This window comes from Drosophila bipectinata, chromosome 2L (assembly GCF_030179905.1).
Source record: "Drosophila bipectinata strain 14024-0381.07 chromosome 2L, DbipHiC1v2, whole genome shotgun sequence".
Taxonomy (NCBI): domain Eukaryota; kingdom Metazoa; phylum Arthropoda; class Insecta; order Diptera; family Drosophilidae; genus Drosophila; species Drosophila bipectinata.
In genome coordinates, this window is record NC_091736.1 from 19,508,256 (window position 1) to 19,528,601 (window position 20,346).

The 20,346-nt window shown below is 45.4% G+C and overlaps 2 protein-coding genes across 6 annotated transcripts in view; both read left to right on the top strand.

Moving 5' to 3' along the window:
* The window catches only part of LOC108123739 (uncharacterized), a 107,770-nt gene that overhangs the window by 76,117 nt on the left and 11,307 nt on the right, over positions 1-20,346 (top strand). For all 4 annotated transcript variants that reach the window (XM_070276769.1, XM_043213701.2, XM_070276770.1 and 1 more), the window contains 2 exons: positions 3,561-3,693; positions 8,452-8,672. In XM_070276769.1, coding sequence (XP_070132870.1) covers positions 3,561-3,693; positions 8,452-8,672 — 354 coding nt within the window. The remainder of the gene's footprint in view (positions 1-3,560; positions 3,694-8,451; positions 8,673-20,346) is intronic.
* Positions 10,924-14,780, top strand: Ptp36E (protein tyrosine phosphatase 36E). Of its 2 annotated transcripts, none has more exons than XM_017239033.3 (2): positions 10,924-11,367; positions 11,618-14,780. In XM_017239033.3, exon 2 carries the CDS (start codon positions 11,684-11,686, stop codon positions 13,733-13,735), a length of 2,052 nt encoding a protein of 683 aa, XP_017094522.1. In that variant the 5' UTR covers positions 10,924-11,367; positions 11,618-11,683; the 3' UTR covers positions 13,736-14,780. The 2 variants fall into 2 exon arrangements, with proteins under 2 accessions (XP_017094522.1, XP_017094523.1); XM_017239034.3 differs by having other exon boundaries at positions 11,621-14,780.

Here is a 20,346-nt window from a genome sequence, read left to right on the forward strand (position 1 = left end):
AGAATGTTTACAAAATCGCTATAAATACTCTATAAAGTGGAATCCCTCCCCGGATAATCCTGCTTCTGCCCCGCAAAGCCCTAACACACTGACACATTAGGCAAGCACATTCACACGTGCCACACATTGACAAAAAATCACGCATATGGCCACCGCCACCGCAACAACAACGTCAGATTCACAATTAACTTGAAGCCGAAATGGTGTCCTTCAGGGAGATGTTCCCGGCGCTGTTGTTTTTGTGGCTGCCGGTGTTGTTGTTTGTCGGTCCTGCCACCAAACAACTTTAAATATTAATATGCTTTGTGCACAGGATGTGGGGCGGGTATGGAAATGGAGTGCTGGAATGGGGCGACGGGTAACGGGCTCGATGAGGCTGTCAGGACGGGCTCGGGGACACCAAACACCGAAGGCGACGCCATCGAGTCGCCGACGACACTTTGGCCACGATGATGACGATAATGATGGCACTGCAGGGGTCACAAAACCAGGTGTACGTGGGCGGAGCAGGGAACAGGGGCTAATGGCAAAGTGCCGTGCTTAAACACACTTGAAGGCGCCTCCGAAAGCCAAATACACAAAAGGCCACCCCAAGTCACAGGATCCAAGTTTCCGAGTCGAACCGAAAAGCATCCACACATTTACCCATGGCAGCTGCCAACAAACAAAGGTACTTGGCCATTCTAAAGTCATATGTGTGGAGGGGGCGGGGGCAAAGTGGCATAATACAACCTTCAACAGGTGCCGCAGGAGACTCGACATACATGAAATATTTTGATACAAAATATAATGCCAAAGCCGGAACTAAAATCTGCAAACAAATAAGAGAACCATTGCATTAATATTATGAATGGAAGATCGAATAATAACATTACGAATATGTTCCATCCAAGAATAATCCACAATCCATCCACACGCCCAGTAGACCTTTCTATAACTCGAAAGCAATTCGCGAAAAAAAATTGTAGCATACAATTAAGAGCTTTCCACAAATATCACGTATACGCCGCATGGAACCTGTTGTCCCAAATTTTAAGCGAACAGACATTCAAACATTTCCAACTCCATATTCCGTCTCCCGAAAAACACCTTTTAATTCCTAAAAATGTTTTAAGATGCTTTGGACAAAAAATAAATGAAACAACGACAGACTCGAAAAAAGGCACACGCGGAGCAAAAAAATGCAAAGTACGCGTGGAAAATAACGCGGAAAAAGAGACGGAAAAATGAGTGTCTTCCTCGCCGTCGCCCACTTTCCACAACCCACTCAGAATTTCCGGCTGCGGTAATGTCGGGGCATTTTCCTTATCTACCTGGCAAAATTCTCGCGAAGCCGCAGAAAGAAGTATTTGATGTAAATTGCTTTATTTGGGTTTTAACGCAGAGGCGGATGAAAAAGCAACCAGTTCTTTTGATCGATAAAAAAATAAAGGGTTGGCGGAGGGGAAGAACTTAAACAGATGAGTCTTAAGAAGACCTTAATAACTGTTAGTAGCTTGTAGATATTAAAGGGACTTGGTGAGAATCTCGTGTTGTTTAAAAAAACTTGCCTTCACTGAACTCTCATTCAGCACTTAAATTCGGTCACTTAATTAACGAGATACAGAACCCATGCAGCTTTTCTATCATATTTTTCAGAGATTTAAGCCCTGAAAGCAAACACAGCCATTAGCACGGTTATCAGTTATCTTAGCATTTCATTATTGCGCTGGGGAACCTGGTTTCCTGGACTACTGAATCCAGGGGCATAAATGTACGCAAATGGTAATGAACAGGACCACAGTTAGCACTGCATGGTCCATACAATTAACCCGAATTGAACTAATGCGCCCTGTACTCTGGCCACCTGATAAGCTGCAGCACACACTCCCCTCCCACGCCCTGTTGGGGTCATTTTCCAGGGCCAGGAGCAGAGCCAGGAGGGGGGGACCCTGGTGTGCATAAGTGAGATGCCTGAAAAACTCCACTAAAAATCAACACACTGGCAAAACCTGCTGTGCAGAGAGGGACAGGATAAACTTTTGGGGCCCAAATGGAATTTGCATTTGTCCCTGTTATTGTTCAGTGTTTATTTGGCAGAGCGATGTCGGGGGGAAAGGAAGAGAACAGGTGCCTGGGAATCCGCAAAATTTCCTCGTCTGTTGTGCAATTAAAATTGCAGAAATGCAGAGCCAACAACAGCGTTGACCCAAGCCCGAATCCAGGCCCCTGGGAGGTAGCTCTCAAATCCAATTGCAGCACGACCCCAACCTAACCCGGCGCCATTCCACCACCTCGTTCTGGCCCTGCTCGTAATTGTTTTTCTGTGACTCGTTTATTGAAAAGTTTTACATATTTCATATGCACATCTCCAAATTCGGCTAACCTGGGGAGCAAACCGAGTTTTCCTCCATGAATTGCGCCGAACTTTATCATCATCATCGTACGAGTCGGAGCAGAGGCATCAGAGCAAATGAACATTCGTTGTGATGCTTGTTTTGCTTTTAATTTACTGCCTCGGCAGAGAAATGGTTTAAAACTACGTGCTTAGCAGTGGGCAAAAAAAAAACAACAGAAATCCAAAAAATAAATAAATAACCGAGTCCTGGGCCAGTAGGGTGTGCTTTCCTGGCTTTTTCTTCCGGGTTTCTGGTTCAGGCCTCTCACGAATTTATATTAAAAATTATTTATTACGGGCATTCTTGCTTCCTGCTCCTTTTCACTGGAGTTGTTGTTTCTGCTGTTCGTACTTTTGTGTGTCCGGAGCAAAAAGCCAAAACTTTTTAATTGCTCTTTTTTCCGAATCGCTTTTTGCCACTTTCCAGCTCGTTCCTCATTCTGGCTTCTGTTCCATGGGGACACGTACGTGCTTTTATTTTCCTTTAATGATATAACGTGATGAAACTGTTTACCGTCTTGCGTTCCCCAACAATTGCATACCCTTTCAAAGGGTCTTTCTTTCTGCCAGCCTAGGGTACTGATCGAAAAATCGATCGAAAACTAATTTCCAATATTTTGATGAGCGCAGAGCTGGGAGCATTTTAAGGTATTGCATTCCGGGATCGGATAAATTGACCAAGATATGGACTTCGCAGTGAGTTATATTTTGACACCCCATGCCTCTTCCGGATTATCGCATATGGTCCAGAAAAATTTATGATAAATGCTCCAGGCTTAAGCAAAATCGATCTACTAAGTCCTTTAAGACATTTCGCTTATGAATATATAGAGAATGATGTAGACAGGAACTGCCTCGTAAAAAAGATAGAGTCTACAAGCGTGTGCCCTGAAAAATAGCCATTCTTCCTTAGTTTCCTCATTTATTTCAGAGCTCCCTTGATAAGTTTTTTTGGTTTGTAGTAGCTTGTTTATCACTCTTGGCAATAATGGCAATTAACAAAAACTTTCAAAACCCAAAAAAAAGATAATAAATCTTGAGGACTTACGAAAAACTTGGCTAGAAAAATACAGATAGTTTGGGTGCATTCTTACATTTAAGAATGGTTTAAAAACTTTATTAAAAAAATAATATATTAAAAACCTTCATATAATTTAGTCTAATGGCTTCGTTTTAATTTCAGTTCTGGGCCGCCTATGTCCCCTGTGAGGCGCAGCACCGCGATGCCGTGCAGCTGACTCTGGAACAGATTGATGTGATCAAGCGACTGACGGATCGCTACTCCCCGCAGCTCACCACCTGCACCTCCGCCCAGGGTAAGTAAACCAAAATATCGCACATACGCCGCGTGGGCTTGCCGCATTCCCAGGGAAACTCTGAGACGGAAAAGTATGCCGGGAACGGTTAAAATTCGAGCACTGCTCTTTTCTGCACTAGTTTTTTTCTACGCTATTTTCGGATTTTTTTTTTCACTTCTCCGGTTGTGCCGGAAACTTTGACTCGCGAGTCTTGGGCAAAAGTTGTTGAAAAGTATCTTGGCCGGCTACCAAAAAGCAGTTGCCGTTGCTGTTGCCGGAGTAGATGGCGGCCCTTGAGGCAGCTGCTTTTACCGCGTGCCATATTTTTGCACCATTTCCTTTGATACGCTGCTCACTCACCTAGTTGCCAGATTCTGGCGGAGAGGCCTCGTTTAAGCGAAAGGAAAACAGTTCATATTTCTTTGTGTGTCAGAGGGGGGACGGTGGGTGGTACAAAGGGCTAAAAGGGGGGGGCCAGCCACCAGGGGTCTTTACTTGCCAAATAACAGTCTGTGCACTCGGAAAAATATTCTTTGCGGCTCTAAGACTTGCAGCTCTGGATCTCCAAAAACTCTATCAGTTCCAAAACCTTAACTGCGTACACTTGTTCCTTCTTAATAATTCAGAAGAGTATCCTCAGAGCCATGATTTTTATACTTTGTGAGAAATATTATTAGAGTGTAGAACGCAGGCTGGTGCGAGGCAGAGCGCAACAGAGCAGCAGTTGCAAGTAGCAACTTTTGACTTATGCTCCGACTCCCCGGCTAGCATTTGAGTTTCCTTGTTGGTTTTCCGTTTTGCATTTTGATTTGCACTCACTTTGGTCTGGGGTCCTAGCAATATTTTAGTGTTGCAGCTGCACACACACACACACTTGGGGCGAGGGGCAAAAGGCTCAAGTACAAACAGGGAAAAAATGCAAGCAAACCAACAAATCGCTTCCGGCGTTTGCGTTGAAACATTTATGTAGCCGTAAATGGAAATGTCAATAAATCATGTCTAAGGAAAATCATCTGCGAAATAACAAGCAACGTGAAACAGGAAACTTTTAGTAAGAAATATTACTACACAATGTTCCCAAGCTCCGAATGATGGATGCAGGCCAGCGGTGCTCTTTTTGTGACCAGGCTGTGCATATTTTTGACAGGTGAGGGGGCAAGGAAACATGGACGGCTCTGTGGGAATCAAGGAGTGAGCCATTCGGCAATCTTCTTGATGGACAGGATTTTTTCAACGTCTCTGCTGTAGTCAGCAGAAAATGTATCTCTTAATTGATGCGTGCTTCTTGTTTGTGTTTCTTTTCCGAGAAAATTGGATCGAGTGAGGCGAGTAAAGTCGCAAATTGAGCAATAAATTTGATTAAAATTGTAGAAATAGACAAACGATGAAGGAGCTCAGCAGACCGATAGATTGGTTCTAAGTGAGGGAATTATTTTCATTAAAAAGTTATCTTTGAATCACTCCGGTATGGAAAATCTATGATGAGCCATCCGGCACTTGCCAAATAAATTTCCAATCATGGCAAAGCGAATCCTCATACAAAGTCCTCTTTGAGCCGGGCTGTAAACAAGGCGGGAATCAAAGGCCGGCCAGAAATCAAACCCAATCCAGGAACACGAAACTGACCTACCTCGATGCAAGTAAAGTACCAAAATAAAAAGGAAAGCCCTATAAAGAACCTCCCCTCCGCCTGTGCCCTTAGCTTCTTGTGAAATCCCAGCTGCCGCAACATAAAATAAAACCCAGCATTTTATTTTAACTACTGCAAATAAATTCAGTTGAAATTGTTGTTCGCTCTCGCTCTCACATGTCGTGTAAATAAAATGCGAATCCAAGTGACTATTGAGCAAATGCAGCAGGGCGTGCTGTTCCCACTGCCCCCACTACCAACCGAACTGGCTTCTTGTATTCCTTTGGCCCTAGCACGGTCCTGCTCGGGAGCTCCTAGCTGCCAAAGTGATTGTAAAAAATGCAAACCTAACGAACCGAAACACAACGCGACGAGTGACGGGCCACGTCACTCAGTCCCCTCCGGAATGCGATTCCAAATCCAGATCCAGGTCCGACTTCGAGTTCCTGTCCGATTTGAAGTCCAGCACTACACTGGAACTAAATAAAGGCATACAAGTCCTTTAAATTTGTAAAATAGCTTTAGATTCTAGACTAGAATTTTCAGAAAAATAAATTTTAAACTCTGAAAAAAATGCTTTAGAAAACTCCCTTTCTTCAAGTGCACCTTATGCAACGAAACAAATGGGTGTTCCATAAACACAACAGAACAGCCGTATGTAGAAACTGGCGCATGTCCTTGTGGCAGTGTCCTTTTCGCCTGTCACCTGCCAGCAGCCAGTAGGAGCTACTTTACATTTGGCACTCCCGATGTGCGAATCGTTTTTATTTGAAATTTTCAATTTTCACCTTCAAAGGAGTAAACTCCAATTTACACTGCTCCACCGCAGTCTGAAGAGCAAGGACTGGAAGTACCCGCTCGAGAAAAAGGATATTGGGAAAATTGCATTCTGCTGCAGCGGAAAGAAAAATAAGGACGCAATTCTCTCAAAAGAAGTGGGTATGCCACTTTGGGTTTTAATTAAGGTTGAGGCTCATCTGATATTGGAATATTATGTGGCTTTGTATAAAATCCCTCTGTATGACAGTTTATCTTTGGAAAAAGACTTACTCATATTCATATTCACTTTATTTCTTACGACTCTTACTCCACATTATTAAAGGAGCTGTAAATTGCGTAAATTTCTATCGAAAAACTTAGAACCCATCCAATGTTCCATTTGTTTGGTACCTCCAGGGTATCTAAGCTGCAACTAAAATCATCCCGAAGCCTCGGCCGGGGCCTTCATAGTTTCCCTTTTGTGTTGCTGCTGTTGCCATTGCTTTTGGTTTATTGCGTCAAGTGGCATTTGGCTGGGATTTCATTTTGAAATGTATTGGAGCTTTCCCGGCTGCGTGTGTGTGAGTTTGAGGGCTGGGGGGTGGTTCCTGGGTGAGCATTGCCTCAATTCGCATCCGATACAGGGGCCATCTATTATACATTACGGCCCTGGTCACCAGAAATCGAACCCCGAGCACCAGTCACAGTCACAGTCACAGACAATTACATGCAGCAGGAAAAGAGTCAAAGCCCTGGATACAGAATTGAACTTCAGCTCACGTGGAGCATTTTAGTGCCTTCGGTTTGCCTTTACGTCCTGCCAAGGATTGCTCGCTGTTGGTATTGGTATTGGTCCTGGTACATTTGTTTATTTGCTCCATATTTTAGGGTTTTACGACGTTTCCGACATGGACCAGGTTCTTGTGGCAGGTATTTTGGGTTCAGCCAACAATGCACAGAAAAGCAAAGGTAGAACAGGAGAAGTGCACTGGAGAAAAATGCTATTTTTCAGATATTTATATCTGAAACTATATTTGTCAAATATGCAGGACAGAGTGTTCTAATCAGTATTATGAGTTTTTAACATTTTCATAAAGTGTGCTTGGCATGAGGCAAGATTAGATAGTTTTTGCTTAGTGCAGCCAATATGAAACAACTTCGTGAACAATTCTCGTTTCCCTCCATGGTTGCTTTTGATTTTGCACAGCTTATTTGCTTATAGCCATGAAAACCTGGCCAGACCTGTGTCTTGAGTCCTTTTCCTGTTGCCAGTTTCCAGCTCCCCAGCCCGGCAACCCGCAGCGGCGAGTAATGCCTTTTGCCCTTCGTTATGTGGGAGAATTTATTAACCCGCCTTCCGTTTGCCTTTTCGGTGCGGACTTCTGTGAATGTGCGGGGGCGACACATTGGGCACGTTATCAAAATTGGGCACACAAATGCCTGATTTGAATAGCTGGGACCCTCGGCGAAGGGTTCCCAGAACAAGGTTCCCCAATTAGTTGCAGATAAATCGAATGGCAGTGCTCGTTGCTCACTTTTATTGATTGACAAATCCATTTAAGTTGAGTTCTCGGCCATACCAATCAATTAAAATGAGAAGCTTACAAATAACATAAACAAATTGGAATGCTTTCGAACAAAACCGAAACTAGACAGCAATAAAATAAACAAGTAAGCATGTTAATGAAAGTAGGAAACTAAAACCATACCTCAGTTATGCGCAATTCATTTGAAAATCATTAAAACTTTGCCTCCGACCATTCAACGCCACTCCACTGGGTTGCATGACACGTTGCATGGGCTTGGCTGACTTAAAACAATGATAATGAATGAATGAACAGAAGTACAAGTATTTTGACAAGTGCCCTCAAGTTGGCAGAGAATAAAATGACAAGAAACAGATCAAAGCTCCAGAGGCCAAGACAAGCGTGAATATTGCATGGCGTAGCGAAATGTTTGGTTTGTTGGCAGGGATAAACTGACAGTGGGAGGGCGGAGCGGACTACTACAAAGGGCACTCCAAGTACCGAGTCCATGGACCAAATACCCACCGCACTGCACCGAGCACTGAGCCCTGAATGGGGGCAGGCAAGCAAGTGACAGCAAATGCCACAGAACAACAATTGTTACTTTTGGCCAAAAAAACAATGCCAGCTTTGAAGTCGAAGTTTGCTGCTCGGCCACAACAGAACACAAAGACCCTAAAAACATTTGAACAATCTATATGGGAAAAAGTGGAAAATGGCATTATATTATCATTTAATTCGTAATATTCTCGTTGGCCTCCCATACGCATGCTGACTTTAGTAACCTTTGTACTTGTTTTGAAACATTAATCCACGTTTAGATGTTTAATCTGTTTTCTCGCTCTATCTAATTCCCTGCAGACATAATCGAGGCACACAAGAACCAGCAACTTTGCTCCCTCACCGGAGTCGAGGGCGGCCACTCGCTGGGTGGCTCCTTGGCGGTGCTGCGGACTCTCTACGCCATCGGCGTGCGGTACATGACGCTGACCTCCACCTGCCACACCCCGTGGGCGGACTCGAGCTACGCGGACGCTCCGACCTTCAACATGAAGCACGGAGGCCTCACCATATTCGGCAAGGTAAGTACTCATCCGCTATTTGCCATTCGCCATCCGCCTCTTTTCGCTGCCACAGCTGATTTAATGCTAATTAGTTGAACGGTCCTTGGCCGAGGGTTGCTGTCCTTTGTGGGGGCTTACATGGGGATTTGGGCGCTGATGAGGCGTCCTGTCACCCGACCTCCTTGGGCTTCTTGGGAATTCATTGTGCGGGAAAGCACGGTCAACCGCAGTCAACGCTTTGTTGGCTTAGCCATAAACATGTGACCTGCGAGAAAGGGGCGGGGCGAATGCACAGAGATTTAATTTCCCAGGTATTAATAGTAAGCAGTGTCTTGAAAGATCCCCGTTTTCCTCAGTGTGCCAGAATGACAATGTGTATAGACTGTGTCGGGGTAGTTATGTACTTAAGTGCCCCTTCTGCGGAGCTGGCAGGGGTCGGATGGCGGTCGAGGATCTGCTCGCACCTTGTGCCCTCTAATGGCTCAACAGTTCGCAAATTAGGTGCCTACTACAGTTTACAATTGCCAAGCGGCTTTGCTGCGGGATTTTCGTGTGACCCGACCAACCGACCGGATCATATATATTAAATTAGGCCCACCGACTGCACCAACCGCCGACGCCATGGCGGCCACTCGATTCCTGTGACCAGAAGCACAAGGATTTAATGGGACGTGGGCTGCGGCTCCTTGAGGATGCTTGAATCCATTATGGATTTTCGCTAAACAGAATCCGGGAGTGGGGCCATCGATTTCATGGTTAGCTGCTAATTGGGTGTATGCAAATAGGCCTGCCTAACAGTAGGGGGAGATGGGCCAGTTTATATCGATTTCATGCCGGGGCAGCCATGGAACCAAATTTATGAAAACTGGTGGACACTGCTGTAAAAAGACCCAATATAACTACTTATATTATAGCTTGTATTATGACTAAGAGCACATAATTCTGTCATCAATTATTTCCTCTGAACTTGAATTTCCTTCCACCCATTTCTGGGCTCTCAATCAAGTTGAGGTCATCAAACCTAATGATGTCAAGCATCAAGGCGAGATGACAATCAAATTTTAATCAAAATTCACCCTGTGCAGTCAGTCAGTGCCCACAAAACCTACTTGGATGTAAGCATCTTGTACTTATTTTTACTTGAGTGTTCTTTTTTTGTACTCGTGTCGGATTCGCGTGTAATTATTTTGAAATTCGAAATTTCTCGGGCACCTCGAACCCCAATGAGGGGGCTCTAACACACCGAAGCGAATAGCTATTTGTTGTTGAATTCGTTGTTCTTGATGGCGGTTCTTGACGGGCCTCCGCTTCCTCTTTTCCGTGGGCTAGTGCCAAGTGCTATTTGCAGTGAGACTGCCAAAGTGCATGCGGAAATAAAATTTGCAAAAATGTGCATAGCAAACAAACCACACACACACACGTCCTCAAAACCAAAATAAAACAAATGTTTATAAAAATAAAAAGACGACGCACAGAAGCGTAACAAAAACAATGGGAGCGAAAACATCAACAAACCATCACAGCTGGTCGGCTGTGAGGTGGGGGCTGGGAGCAGGGAGCAGGAAATGTAAATTACTGAGGCCGCAATATTTTCCTTTCGATTATTTATGCATAAAAATGATATATTTCGGCGTGTTTGCTTTCGCTTTTCCGCTGACCGGAGAGCTCTGCCAATTAAATATGGAAAACAAAATCCGAACGAACGCAGAGCGACGTCACTTCCTCATTTAACCTGCGGAATTTTCAATTACACATCTCACAACAATAGGCAGCGGACCCGAAAGTGAAAAGTGAAAAACTCGGAAAAGCCGAAAAGCGCAGGCGCCATGAGAGCTTCCTAGCTAGAGCGAGTGGAAGCTACCAAGAGAGGAATGCCATCAATGTGGTGTTGGTAAATGGAAAATTTCGCCCCACTTGAAATGAGCAGGCAAAGGCAATTCGGAATTTTCATTCATACTATAAGTTGAACTGCACACTGAATGGAAAGTGATTGGAAAGAACATTAAACTGAAAATTAAAAAATTCTAATTGTAACGTGAATTTATTCCATCCAGCTTTAAAGAACAGGACTTCCTTAATTCGAATTTAAAAAGTTCACTTTCATCTAAAAGCACAAAGTTAAAATGACTGTAGTTTCATACCTTATCCTTTAGGATCATCCATTATTCTTTTATCTAATTCTAATCTAATGGCAAGATTAATCCTCACTTTTGGAATAGCCACCACACTGTGGCCACTTAGCGCTGTCCGCCCGCGCTGCCTAAAAATACCCGCCCCACCGCCGTCACCCATCCAGTGGCGCCAGTCACATGGGCAGCCAACATGGGGAAAGCTCTCTTCGCGCTCTCGCTGCTTTTCCTCGGGCTCTCGTTGGAGCTCTTTGCTCTCGGTGCAAATTTCCCAGCTGCCCGTGGTTGGAAACTGCTGTAGTTTTCCGAGGGAATCGACTCTTTGGGGCCGCAGTTTCAGTCGCCGAGCGAGTTCGCCCCATCGAGGAGGCAGCTGCTGAAAATCCCGTCCGCGGTTGTCGAGTGAATGGAATCGAATCGAACCGAGCGAGCAGCAACCACATCAGAGAGCAGGAGAAGGGAAAGCCAAGAAAAATACGAATATACACAAAATAACGCCAGCAGCCAGAGTCTCTACACGAAATTCTTTTTATAACAAAACCAATCGCGCTCCGCATCGCAACGCACATAAGCCAACTGAAAAGGTGAACAAATTAGCTAACAGATTAGACTTACTAACCCCGCAGTGTTTGGAATGCAATATGTAACACGTACTAACCCGCAACGCAGAAGGCAATCCCAATTGCACAAACAATGAGGAGGCAAGTGGGCTCTAACTAATCGACTACTTCCTCTTCTATACGAAAAACCAAAAAAATAAAACACAACAACGACGACGACGACGACGGCGACGACGACACTTTCTGGCATCGTGATTTGATGATGACAACGCAGCAGCTTGTAGGAAAACCCGAAGCAGCAGCGGAAAACGAGGAAAAGCCACCAGCAGAAGGAGGAAACATGACGGCGGCCACTGGGAGCGGGGGCGGCAGTGGGGCCGGAGGAGGCAAGGCTGGGAAGCACAGGTCGAGGTCATCCGCCCGCTATGACGACGTGGAGAAGCAGCAGCGCAAGAGCCGCGGCATAGTCTCCATTCCCAACACAATAAAGCTAAGTATGCTCAATAGCGGCCTGCTGTCCTTCGAAAGGATCAAGCTGGAGGCCCGGGACGAGAACAATTCCCTCTCCAAGACCATACCCAATGGACCCATCGACATACGGCACTTCCTGAAGCTGTGCGACCTGCGGCGCAAGTTCCCGGTGCTCTACAAGCTAGAGTTCCAAACGGCCGCCAAGGTGGAGACGAACACCTGTCGGCATGCGATGAAGAAGAATAACCAGGAGAAGAACCAGAACCCGAAGTGCATTCCCTACGACTACAACCGCGTAGTGCTGGAAAAGGTAGGTGGCCTCCAGGACTCGGACTACGTAAACGCCTCCTATGTTGATAGCTTGCTCAAGCCGAACGCCTACATCGTGACCCAGGGTCCCGTGGAGGAGACGGTCCAGGCCTACTGGCGGATGGTGTGGCAAGAGAACATCAGCGCCATAGTGATGCTCACCAAGACCTTCGACTTCGCCAAGGTGATGTGCCACCAGTACTGGCCCCCGAACATGGAGGTGCACGAGCAGTACGGTGACATCTACATCAACATCGTGCGCGAGGAGCAGCTGGCCAACTTTCACATCCGCACCTTCCGTCTCTACAAGATGAACGAGAAGCAGGAGGTGACCGACGAGCGCCTGATCCTGCAGTTCCACTACACGGAGTGGTACTCTCACTCGTGCCCCTTCTCGAACGCCCTCCTGGAGTTCCGGCGGAGGGTGCGACTCGTGGTGGGCAACATCATCAAGGACGGCGACGACATGCGCGGACCCATCCTGGTGCACTGCAGCGACGGCGGCGGCCGGTCAGGTGTCTACATGTCCATCGACGCCAACCTGGAGCTGGCCGAGGAGGAGGAGTGCTTCAACGTGTTTGGCTACCTCAAGAAGCTGCGGCAATCCCGCAAGGGCCTGGTGGAGAACGTGGAGCAATACAAGTTCATCTACGACACCCTAGAGGAGCACATCATATGCGGCAAGACCTGGTTTCCCGTCTCTGAGCTGTCCGACCGCCTGAAGGCCAAGGCCCGCCGCAACTCCGGGACCAAGATGAACGAGTACCAGGCGGAGTACGACCAGATCTGCAAGCAGACCCCGCGCTTTACCATCGGCGACTGCGCCGGCGGCCATCGTGCGGACAATCGGGAGAAGAACCGGGACGTCCTCTGCGTGCCACCCGACAACTTCCGGCCCTACCTGACATCCTTCCAGGGAAATGCCTTCACGGACTACATCAACTCGGTGTTCGTGGACGGATACACTAAGCCGCGAGAGTACATCGTCACCGAGTGGCCCATGAAGCACACCCTGGGCGAGTTCTGGTCGCTGGTTTACGACCAGGAGTGCTCGGCCGTGGTAGTCCTGTGCCAGCCACCCTCGCAGTCGCAGCAGTACCCCTCGTTCTGGCCGAACAAGTCCAAGATGGAGAAGTATGGACCCGTCTTCTCCGTTCACTACGCCATGTCCAAGAGCTACACGAACATCAAGCAGTGGGAGTTCAAGATCAACAAGAAGATCGTCTCGCTTACCGAGATGATGGCGGGGGTGAAGGCCCCCACGCGAACCGTCCAACTCTTCCAGCTGACATGCTGGCCGATGGGCCACAAGGTGCCCACCTCCACAAACTCGCTGGTCTACCTGATGAACATGGTCGAGATCTGGCGGAACAAGGTCGACTACGGACCCGTGTGCGTTGTCTCGCCCGATGGTCGCAGTCGGGCCGGTGTTTACTGTGCCGCGAATGCGTGCATCGAGCAGGTCATCCAGCACGGCGAGGTCGATGTCTTCCAGGCGGTGAAGACTGTGCGCCGGCACCGTCCCCAGCTGGTGGAGAACATGACCGAGTACAAGTACTGCTACGACCTGGTCCTGCACTATGTCCTGCACTTCCTCAACAAGAAGGAGTGAGTCGGAATGGAGTTTTGGTGTTTTTGGTGTTATTTTGTGGCGCCGTGCTTATGGTTAACATTGATCCGAATACTTGTGGTCCATACACTTGATGATGCCCAGGGGATTGTCCGGGCACCGCCTTAAAGCAATAATACTGAGTATTTTTGTTGTCCACACACACAAGCCAAGGAGGAAACTGAGGATTTTTTTGGTTGAGGCGTCGAAATGAAATTTCGCGCTCTGTAGGAACTTTTTACTTGTTTCTTGTCCATGGAACGAAACGAAAACTATTATACCGTACACTTTATAAGCTTATTGATCTGAAATGTATGTGCCATTTGTAACCCTAGTTGTTGTTGTTATAAACAGAGAAGGATACGAGGATTGTGATGAGAGATGTAGGGTGTAAGGAGTGAGGGAATCAAAATCAAAAGGATAGGAAGGAACACTTTTACGATTACAATTTATATACTTATCCGTAGTGATTATTACGTTTACTCTTAAAACTTGCTACCTGGGCAATTGTTGATATACATACATATATCCTACCATACCTACTACGAATCTATTTATACATGTAAAGATATATATATCAATGTTACGTACTGTTGTAATGGGAATCGCATTGTGTTTCCACAACTTGACAGAACTTTATTTTATATTCATGTTGAAGAACAAATATTTATTGAAACACGACCGAGAGTGGGGGGCTTCGCGGTGGAGCCTAAGTAGCTATAATTTTAAATTGTTTATTTACGGAGAACACACACACACACACACACACATTGCATACAAGGACAATCACGAGCATACAAGAATACTAATTAAATGATTTTATCATGATTTCCTGTATTTTCGCATTTATGCATTCGAAACACGACCTACCTACATATACATTGTTGTACTCTAATTAAATAATTTTTAAAATGTGTGTAACGTGCGTACCATGTCCGTTTGATCCTTTGTAAAAGCCAATCTCAACGTGTAGCCACACTGCACAAAAATCGTATTGGAAAGGCCCCACGAGGGCCAAGAAAAAAATAAGAAACGAATTGAAAATATATCGAAATGTGTGTTTTATTTCAAGGGTTGGGATCTGAATCAGATCGAATATTTTACACATTCTTCTTGAGTTGTTTACCCAATATATCAGCCCCTTGGGTAATCAATTTTGAAATGAAACGGATGATCTCGTTGCTCCAAGACTTGCGGGCTCTAGAACAGACCATTTAAAGAGAACAAATACTACAAAACCATATAAACCTTGACCAGATTACAGTTTAATGCGTGCAAATCAAACAGAGGCGTTGTCCATATAGATACTGCCATTCGATAAGGCTGGCTGTGGGAAGGGGCGGAGTGCCATTGCCATTGCCAGTGCCATGGCTGGAGGGGCCGAAAGGTGCGGTCGCTATAAAATCGATAAATGACAACACACTTTGCTTTAGTCGGCAATAAAAGCAACAGCAATAATAGTAAAACTTCGTGGCGCGCAATGACATCAGCGGGAAAATCGGGAAACGCAGCCACAGGGACAGCCGGAGCGACAGCCAGGGAAAAATCCGCAATATGAAATTGAAAAATTGTGTAAAAACCGAACGGAGCGCAGCGATTTAAGCGCAAAACGAAAATCAACCTGACTGGCAAAAGTTTTCCATATTATTTATATGGCATTTGCGTTGTTTTTTTTCTCCCTGGAATTGTTTGCCATTGTTTTTGCGCTTTAATTGGCAAACTCATGCAGCGCCGAATTTGTTGCCACTCGTGGGCAACTGCGGAGGGCAGGGAGGCTCCTGGTTCTGGGGCCAAATTTTATGCCAGACAAATAAACCAATTAGATTTTTGTGTTTTTGGAAATTTATCTTTACGAGCTATTAATACAAAAGCCAGCGCGTGGCGACGCACACAGCAACACGGACGCAACAAAAGCCAGCTGCAGGAGGGACCGCCGGGGACGAAGTTTAGTTTTAGTTAATTAAAAAGTCAGTGGCAATTAATTTGGGGGCTCTGCCAGAAATTTATGGCGCGCACATAAAGTTATGAAAGTGAATCAAAGTGGATTGGCGAAATTGGAATTTGTATAGGGGCCATGTTTCCGGAAGCTGAAGTGGCAACTGATGCTGGAATGTATAGACTTCTGGGTCCTCAAAGTATAGTATTCTCTCTCAGTAATCAATTGTCGAGTTGTTCTTAATAAAATGTTAACGATCACCTGGGCCTGTCCTGGGCTACCATAGTGGGGTTTCTGGTTGTGGCCACATTTCAGCTCGGGCATGGCAATACTAAATCACAGTTTTAATGGACGCCTTTGTGTGGGGAGTGGGTGTTGTTTTCTTGAACCTCCTTAGTTGTTAGCACACATGTTTACCATAAGCCCAGCCAGTCAACTTGGTGCCAACAAACCAAATGGCAGCTGCATAGACCTGACATGACAAGCCGCCCCTTTCTCCCCCGCCGCCGTGTGTGGGACAATAGACATTAGGCAAAAGCCAAAAGCAAACACATACAGACATGGCATTTCTATATACAGAGTCTAGCTTATATCCTGATGCAAGTCAGTCCCTTGGACTCCAGGAGCGACCATTTCAATTTGTCAGTCATCAGCAGACCAAGTGCAGTGTGTGTCGGTCTGTCCCGAAACTATTTGTATTGTGTGCATGTCAAAGTCGTCGTGTTAACATTAATTAAATCTATAGCCTGACACGCACAATGCTGCACATCCCATGGCCATTGTCTTCGGAAGGCAGGGGGCCTTGAATTATTGGTTTTGATTCGAAATTTTTCCCATATCGCCGCTGGGAGTTTGTACGTGTGTACATGCATTTGTCGCAGGCGTTTTAAATATTAAAGGCAAGGCATTAAGCAAATACGCATTTATGGGTGGCTTTTGTTTTAATTGCAAATTGTCACCGACCAATTGGCACGCTGAAAAGTATGCTAAGCCCCTAGAGGGAAGACAGTTTCTATTCGCTGCATTCCGAAGTGTTGGCTTGTTTGTTTATTTTTGTTAGAAACATGGAGTGGAGTGACTTTAGGCCCCAGAGACGGGTTTTAGAATTAATTATAAAGAAAAGGAAGAGAAAAGTTGATGTCTTTTGATCAAAAATCACACCTCTGTCCTATGTTATACAAATAAAGGCATTAAACTCTATCGATCTTATCGAATGGTTTCTCATTTTAAACCCATCCCGAGATAGCTCATTAAAAAATAATTGAAACCGAAACGGGCAATGGGAAAACAATGCCTAGAGGCATATGGAGAGGCACAAAAGGCATCCGTTTAATTATTTAAATTTAATTTCATGTCATATCAAATTAGTGCCACTCATTTTCACTCCGAGCACGTGGAACAGCAGAGGCCGACACACATATTCCATCTGTGGGTGTGTTTGTCTGAAAGGCCAAAGGCCAACACTTTTTAACTCATTTCCATTACGTGCCCGACCCGTTGGCTGGTTCCTGCACTCCTCCGCTGCGCCTTGCCAGCGCAAATAAATGGTAAAATGCTTTTGCATTATGCTGCCATCATATTATTATTATTCTTATTATAAACTCGTTTCGAGCGACCGGGTAGGCGCATCAGCAGCCGGAGTAGAAGGAGCTGGAAATTGTGTGCATACAGGTGTGTAATAGGCATCACTGCAACTGCACCCCAACGGTTCAAACGCACGTAGACGGTGCAAATTGAATTAGCTAAAGAACGACCCACAACCAGGGCCAGAACAATGCCAGGAATGGCTCAAACAATGGCTAATAATGCAATCTGCATTTCTAGGGGAAACACCAAGTAGCAGGAATGCCAGAAATTCAAGCAAAGAATTGAGTTCTGCATTTCGGATGATGGAGAATAAAGAAAAAGGCCCGCACTGAATTTTAATTACTTTAATCAATGGCCCATTTCGGTTTTGTGTAATGATATGGCATGGTCCCGACCACACAGAAATTAATTATTTTAAAATCAGCATTTTCTGTCACAGAAATCATTTGTATGGTGCGTGCTCCACACTTCTGCCTGAATGCATTGATTGGCGATTTGTTATTTATTCATTTCGATCGACCAAATAATTTCAAATCAACAATTATAATCAAATATTTATTGATTCGCATAATGGCGTTCGCCGAGCCGCCATCAATAACCCAAATTGCAATGCAAAAACTTGGCCAGCATAGGTATAATTGTCGAAACCGCACAAATAGAGACTCTACAGAGTGCATAATTAAATTATGAATATTAGTAACTAAATATGATGCTTGCATCGTTTCAACTAGTCCTTCCATTATGAAGTAACCACATAATGACGTAAAAATGTGCAAATCGGTTGAGGACTCTTCCCGTCCTGGCCTCTCGGCAGACAAAACTACACTCTAAGCTCTGAAATATTTAATTAAATATTAAACTATAATTTGATTATTTTACACGTAAAGTTTTCAAGTTGCCGGGGCGTTGCAGAAATTGTTAATGACATTTAGGTAGACAAAGGCCGGGGCGACGTGGAGGAGAGGGCGTGGCAGTAAAACTTTCTCCACTCTCCGCTATCAAAACTTTTTTGCGGCTTAGGGTGTGCGTGTGTGCCAGCACACACTGCTGGGCGAAATGCACAAAAACATAATTAAATACATAATGAACAAGGACCAAACAAAAAATAAACAGCGGCCTGAGTTTTGAGTTGAGTTCAGTTAGCTGCATATCAAATGAGTCTCATATGGGTGGGGTTTTGTATACTAAATACAGTGTGTATGTGTGTGCCTCGGCATACAAAAAGCTTTACAAAATTTGTTCAACAACCGAGCAGAGGAAGCTCATTATGAGAGAATAACAAAGGCTGCGAATGTTCATTTTGTTGTGCCGCAGTGGAAATGCATCTGAAATGTATTCTTTGCTGCTCGAAACTAACTGGGAAACAAAAGATGTTTTGTTTGGTGTCAGGAGAAGTGTTGGCTGCGTTTGAGGCACAAAGGCGGCTAATTAAATTCAACTTGAATTAGCTTCTAAATGGTACGCATAACACTCGAATGTAATGGCAATAAAAACTTGAATAATTTCTCAGAACCCAGAACTCTGAAGTTCATAAGTCCAAAGTCTCCCCCTTCATCATCCGACTTTTGAGCTGAGATTCGGCCCAGAATCCTCCACTAATCACACTGGCTACAAATCCTGGCCTTGTGTCAGTTCCCACTATCCATCATCATCAGACAGCTGGCCAGATGCATGAATATTTCAGGCGGGATCCCAAGGAGTCGGCAGATCCTGCTCGCCCACTTAATTAAAATTGCAAGACTTGGCCCGGAGGCTTCCTTCTTGTCCTAAATTACCAGCATGCCGGCCCCACTATTGTTGCTGCCACTCCACAGTACAGACTGCCGTATGGAAGGCACTTTTCGAATTTAATTGAAAGTTATTGTATTGGTACTTGGCCAAAAACACAGTCGGTCATGCCAGTCGGCAAGAGACTCATCCTTGCATGTAAATCAAATCAAAGTAATGAGCTTTAATTGTATTCAATTATACTTGCCCCCTGGCTCGGAGGATGCATCATTGTTGCTGGTTATCAATGCCTGCATCCGCCAAAGAGGCTTTCCAAACTGAATCTGTTTCAGACCGAGCATCAGGATGTTTACTTTACCCATTGACAAGTAGCTTAAAGCCATTGTATTAGCCATTTGATTTGACCACTACGTTCAATGGGCAATCACGAAACACTGATTTTGAAGTGGGAATATGAGCCTGTTTTGCCAGTGGAGCTGCAGTGCAGATTGCCATTCAAGAGGTCCAGAAAAATTCAAAATTTTCGCAACTCAGTTAGCCAGGCCGGCAAAGGACAAACCCCACCCATAACCCGATTCTACTCTAATGGAAATTACGAAAAAGAACCAACGGAACGACGGCAAACGTCAAAGGAAAGCCAACGGATGGTTTGCAGCAAAATTTAAATGAAACATATCGCGGATCAAAAACCAACCGTGAAAAACCAGATGGAAGAGCAGCACACTCGCACACCCACGTCTGGCCGACACACACAACTAAATAGGTACGCATGGGTGTGTGTGGGGACACGCATACATAAGCAAACACACGTATGCATAAATTTCACGCACAACTGAATTACGAAGCGAATGATGACGAGGCTGGCTTGTATGTAATGTAATATGCCGCAGGATGGATGCGGAAATCTGCACAAAGAAGCCTCCAGAAACAAAGGAGGACGCGGCGGAGGGGCTGTAGATTCGGTTGGGTTAGACAGTTAAATAGACAGGGCTGACAGGTTGGTCGGAGCGTGCAAAAATTCAGCAGTGCCATCATTAATCTTTATTTGCGCCCCACCGGCCGCTGGCAGCCCCCAAACCGGCGCGTGAATAATTCAGCCACCTAATAATAAATCATTGCAGCCCGTGCATTAGTAGACTGTCTCTCGGCGCTATCTGTCTCCCACTTCCGCACCCACACCCCTGACACACCACTGACACAGAAGCGGAAGTGCAGAGTTACATGCTTAAATGCTTATCAAATTTTATGCGTCGCCCTTTTGTGTCTGTGACTGCCGCCCTGTCGGGGAGTCGGCTCCTCCACTAATGAGCATTAATTAATTGCCGAGTCGGCAGCAGGGCGGGCCGGAAGCCCACGCCCACCT

Coding starts and splice junctions, on each gene's coding strand:
- Ptp36E (XM_017239033.3), top strand. CDS start 11,684: ATGACGGCGGCCACTGGGAGCGGGGGCGGCAGTGGGGCCGGAGGAGGC.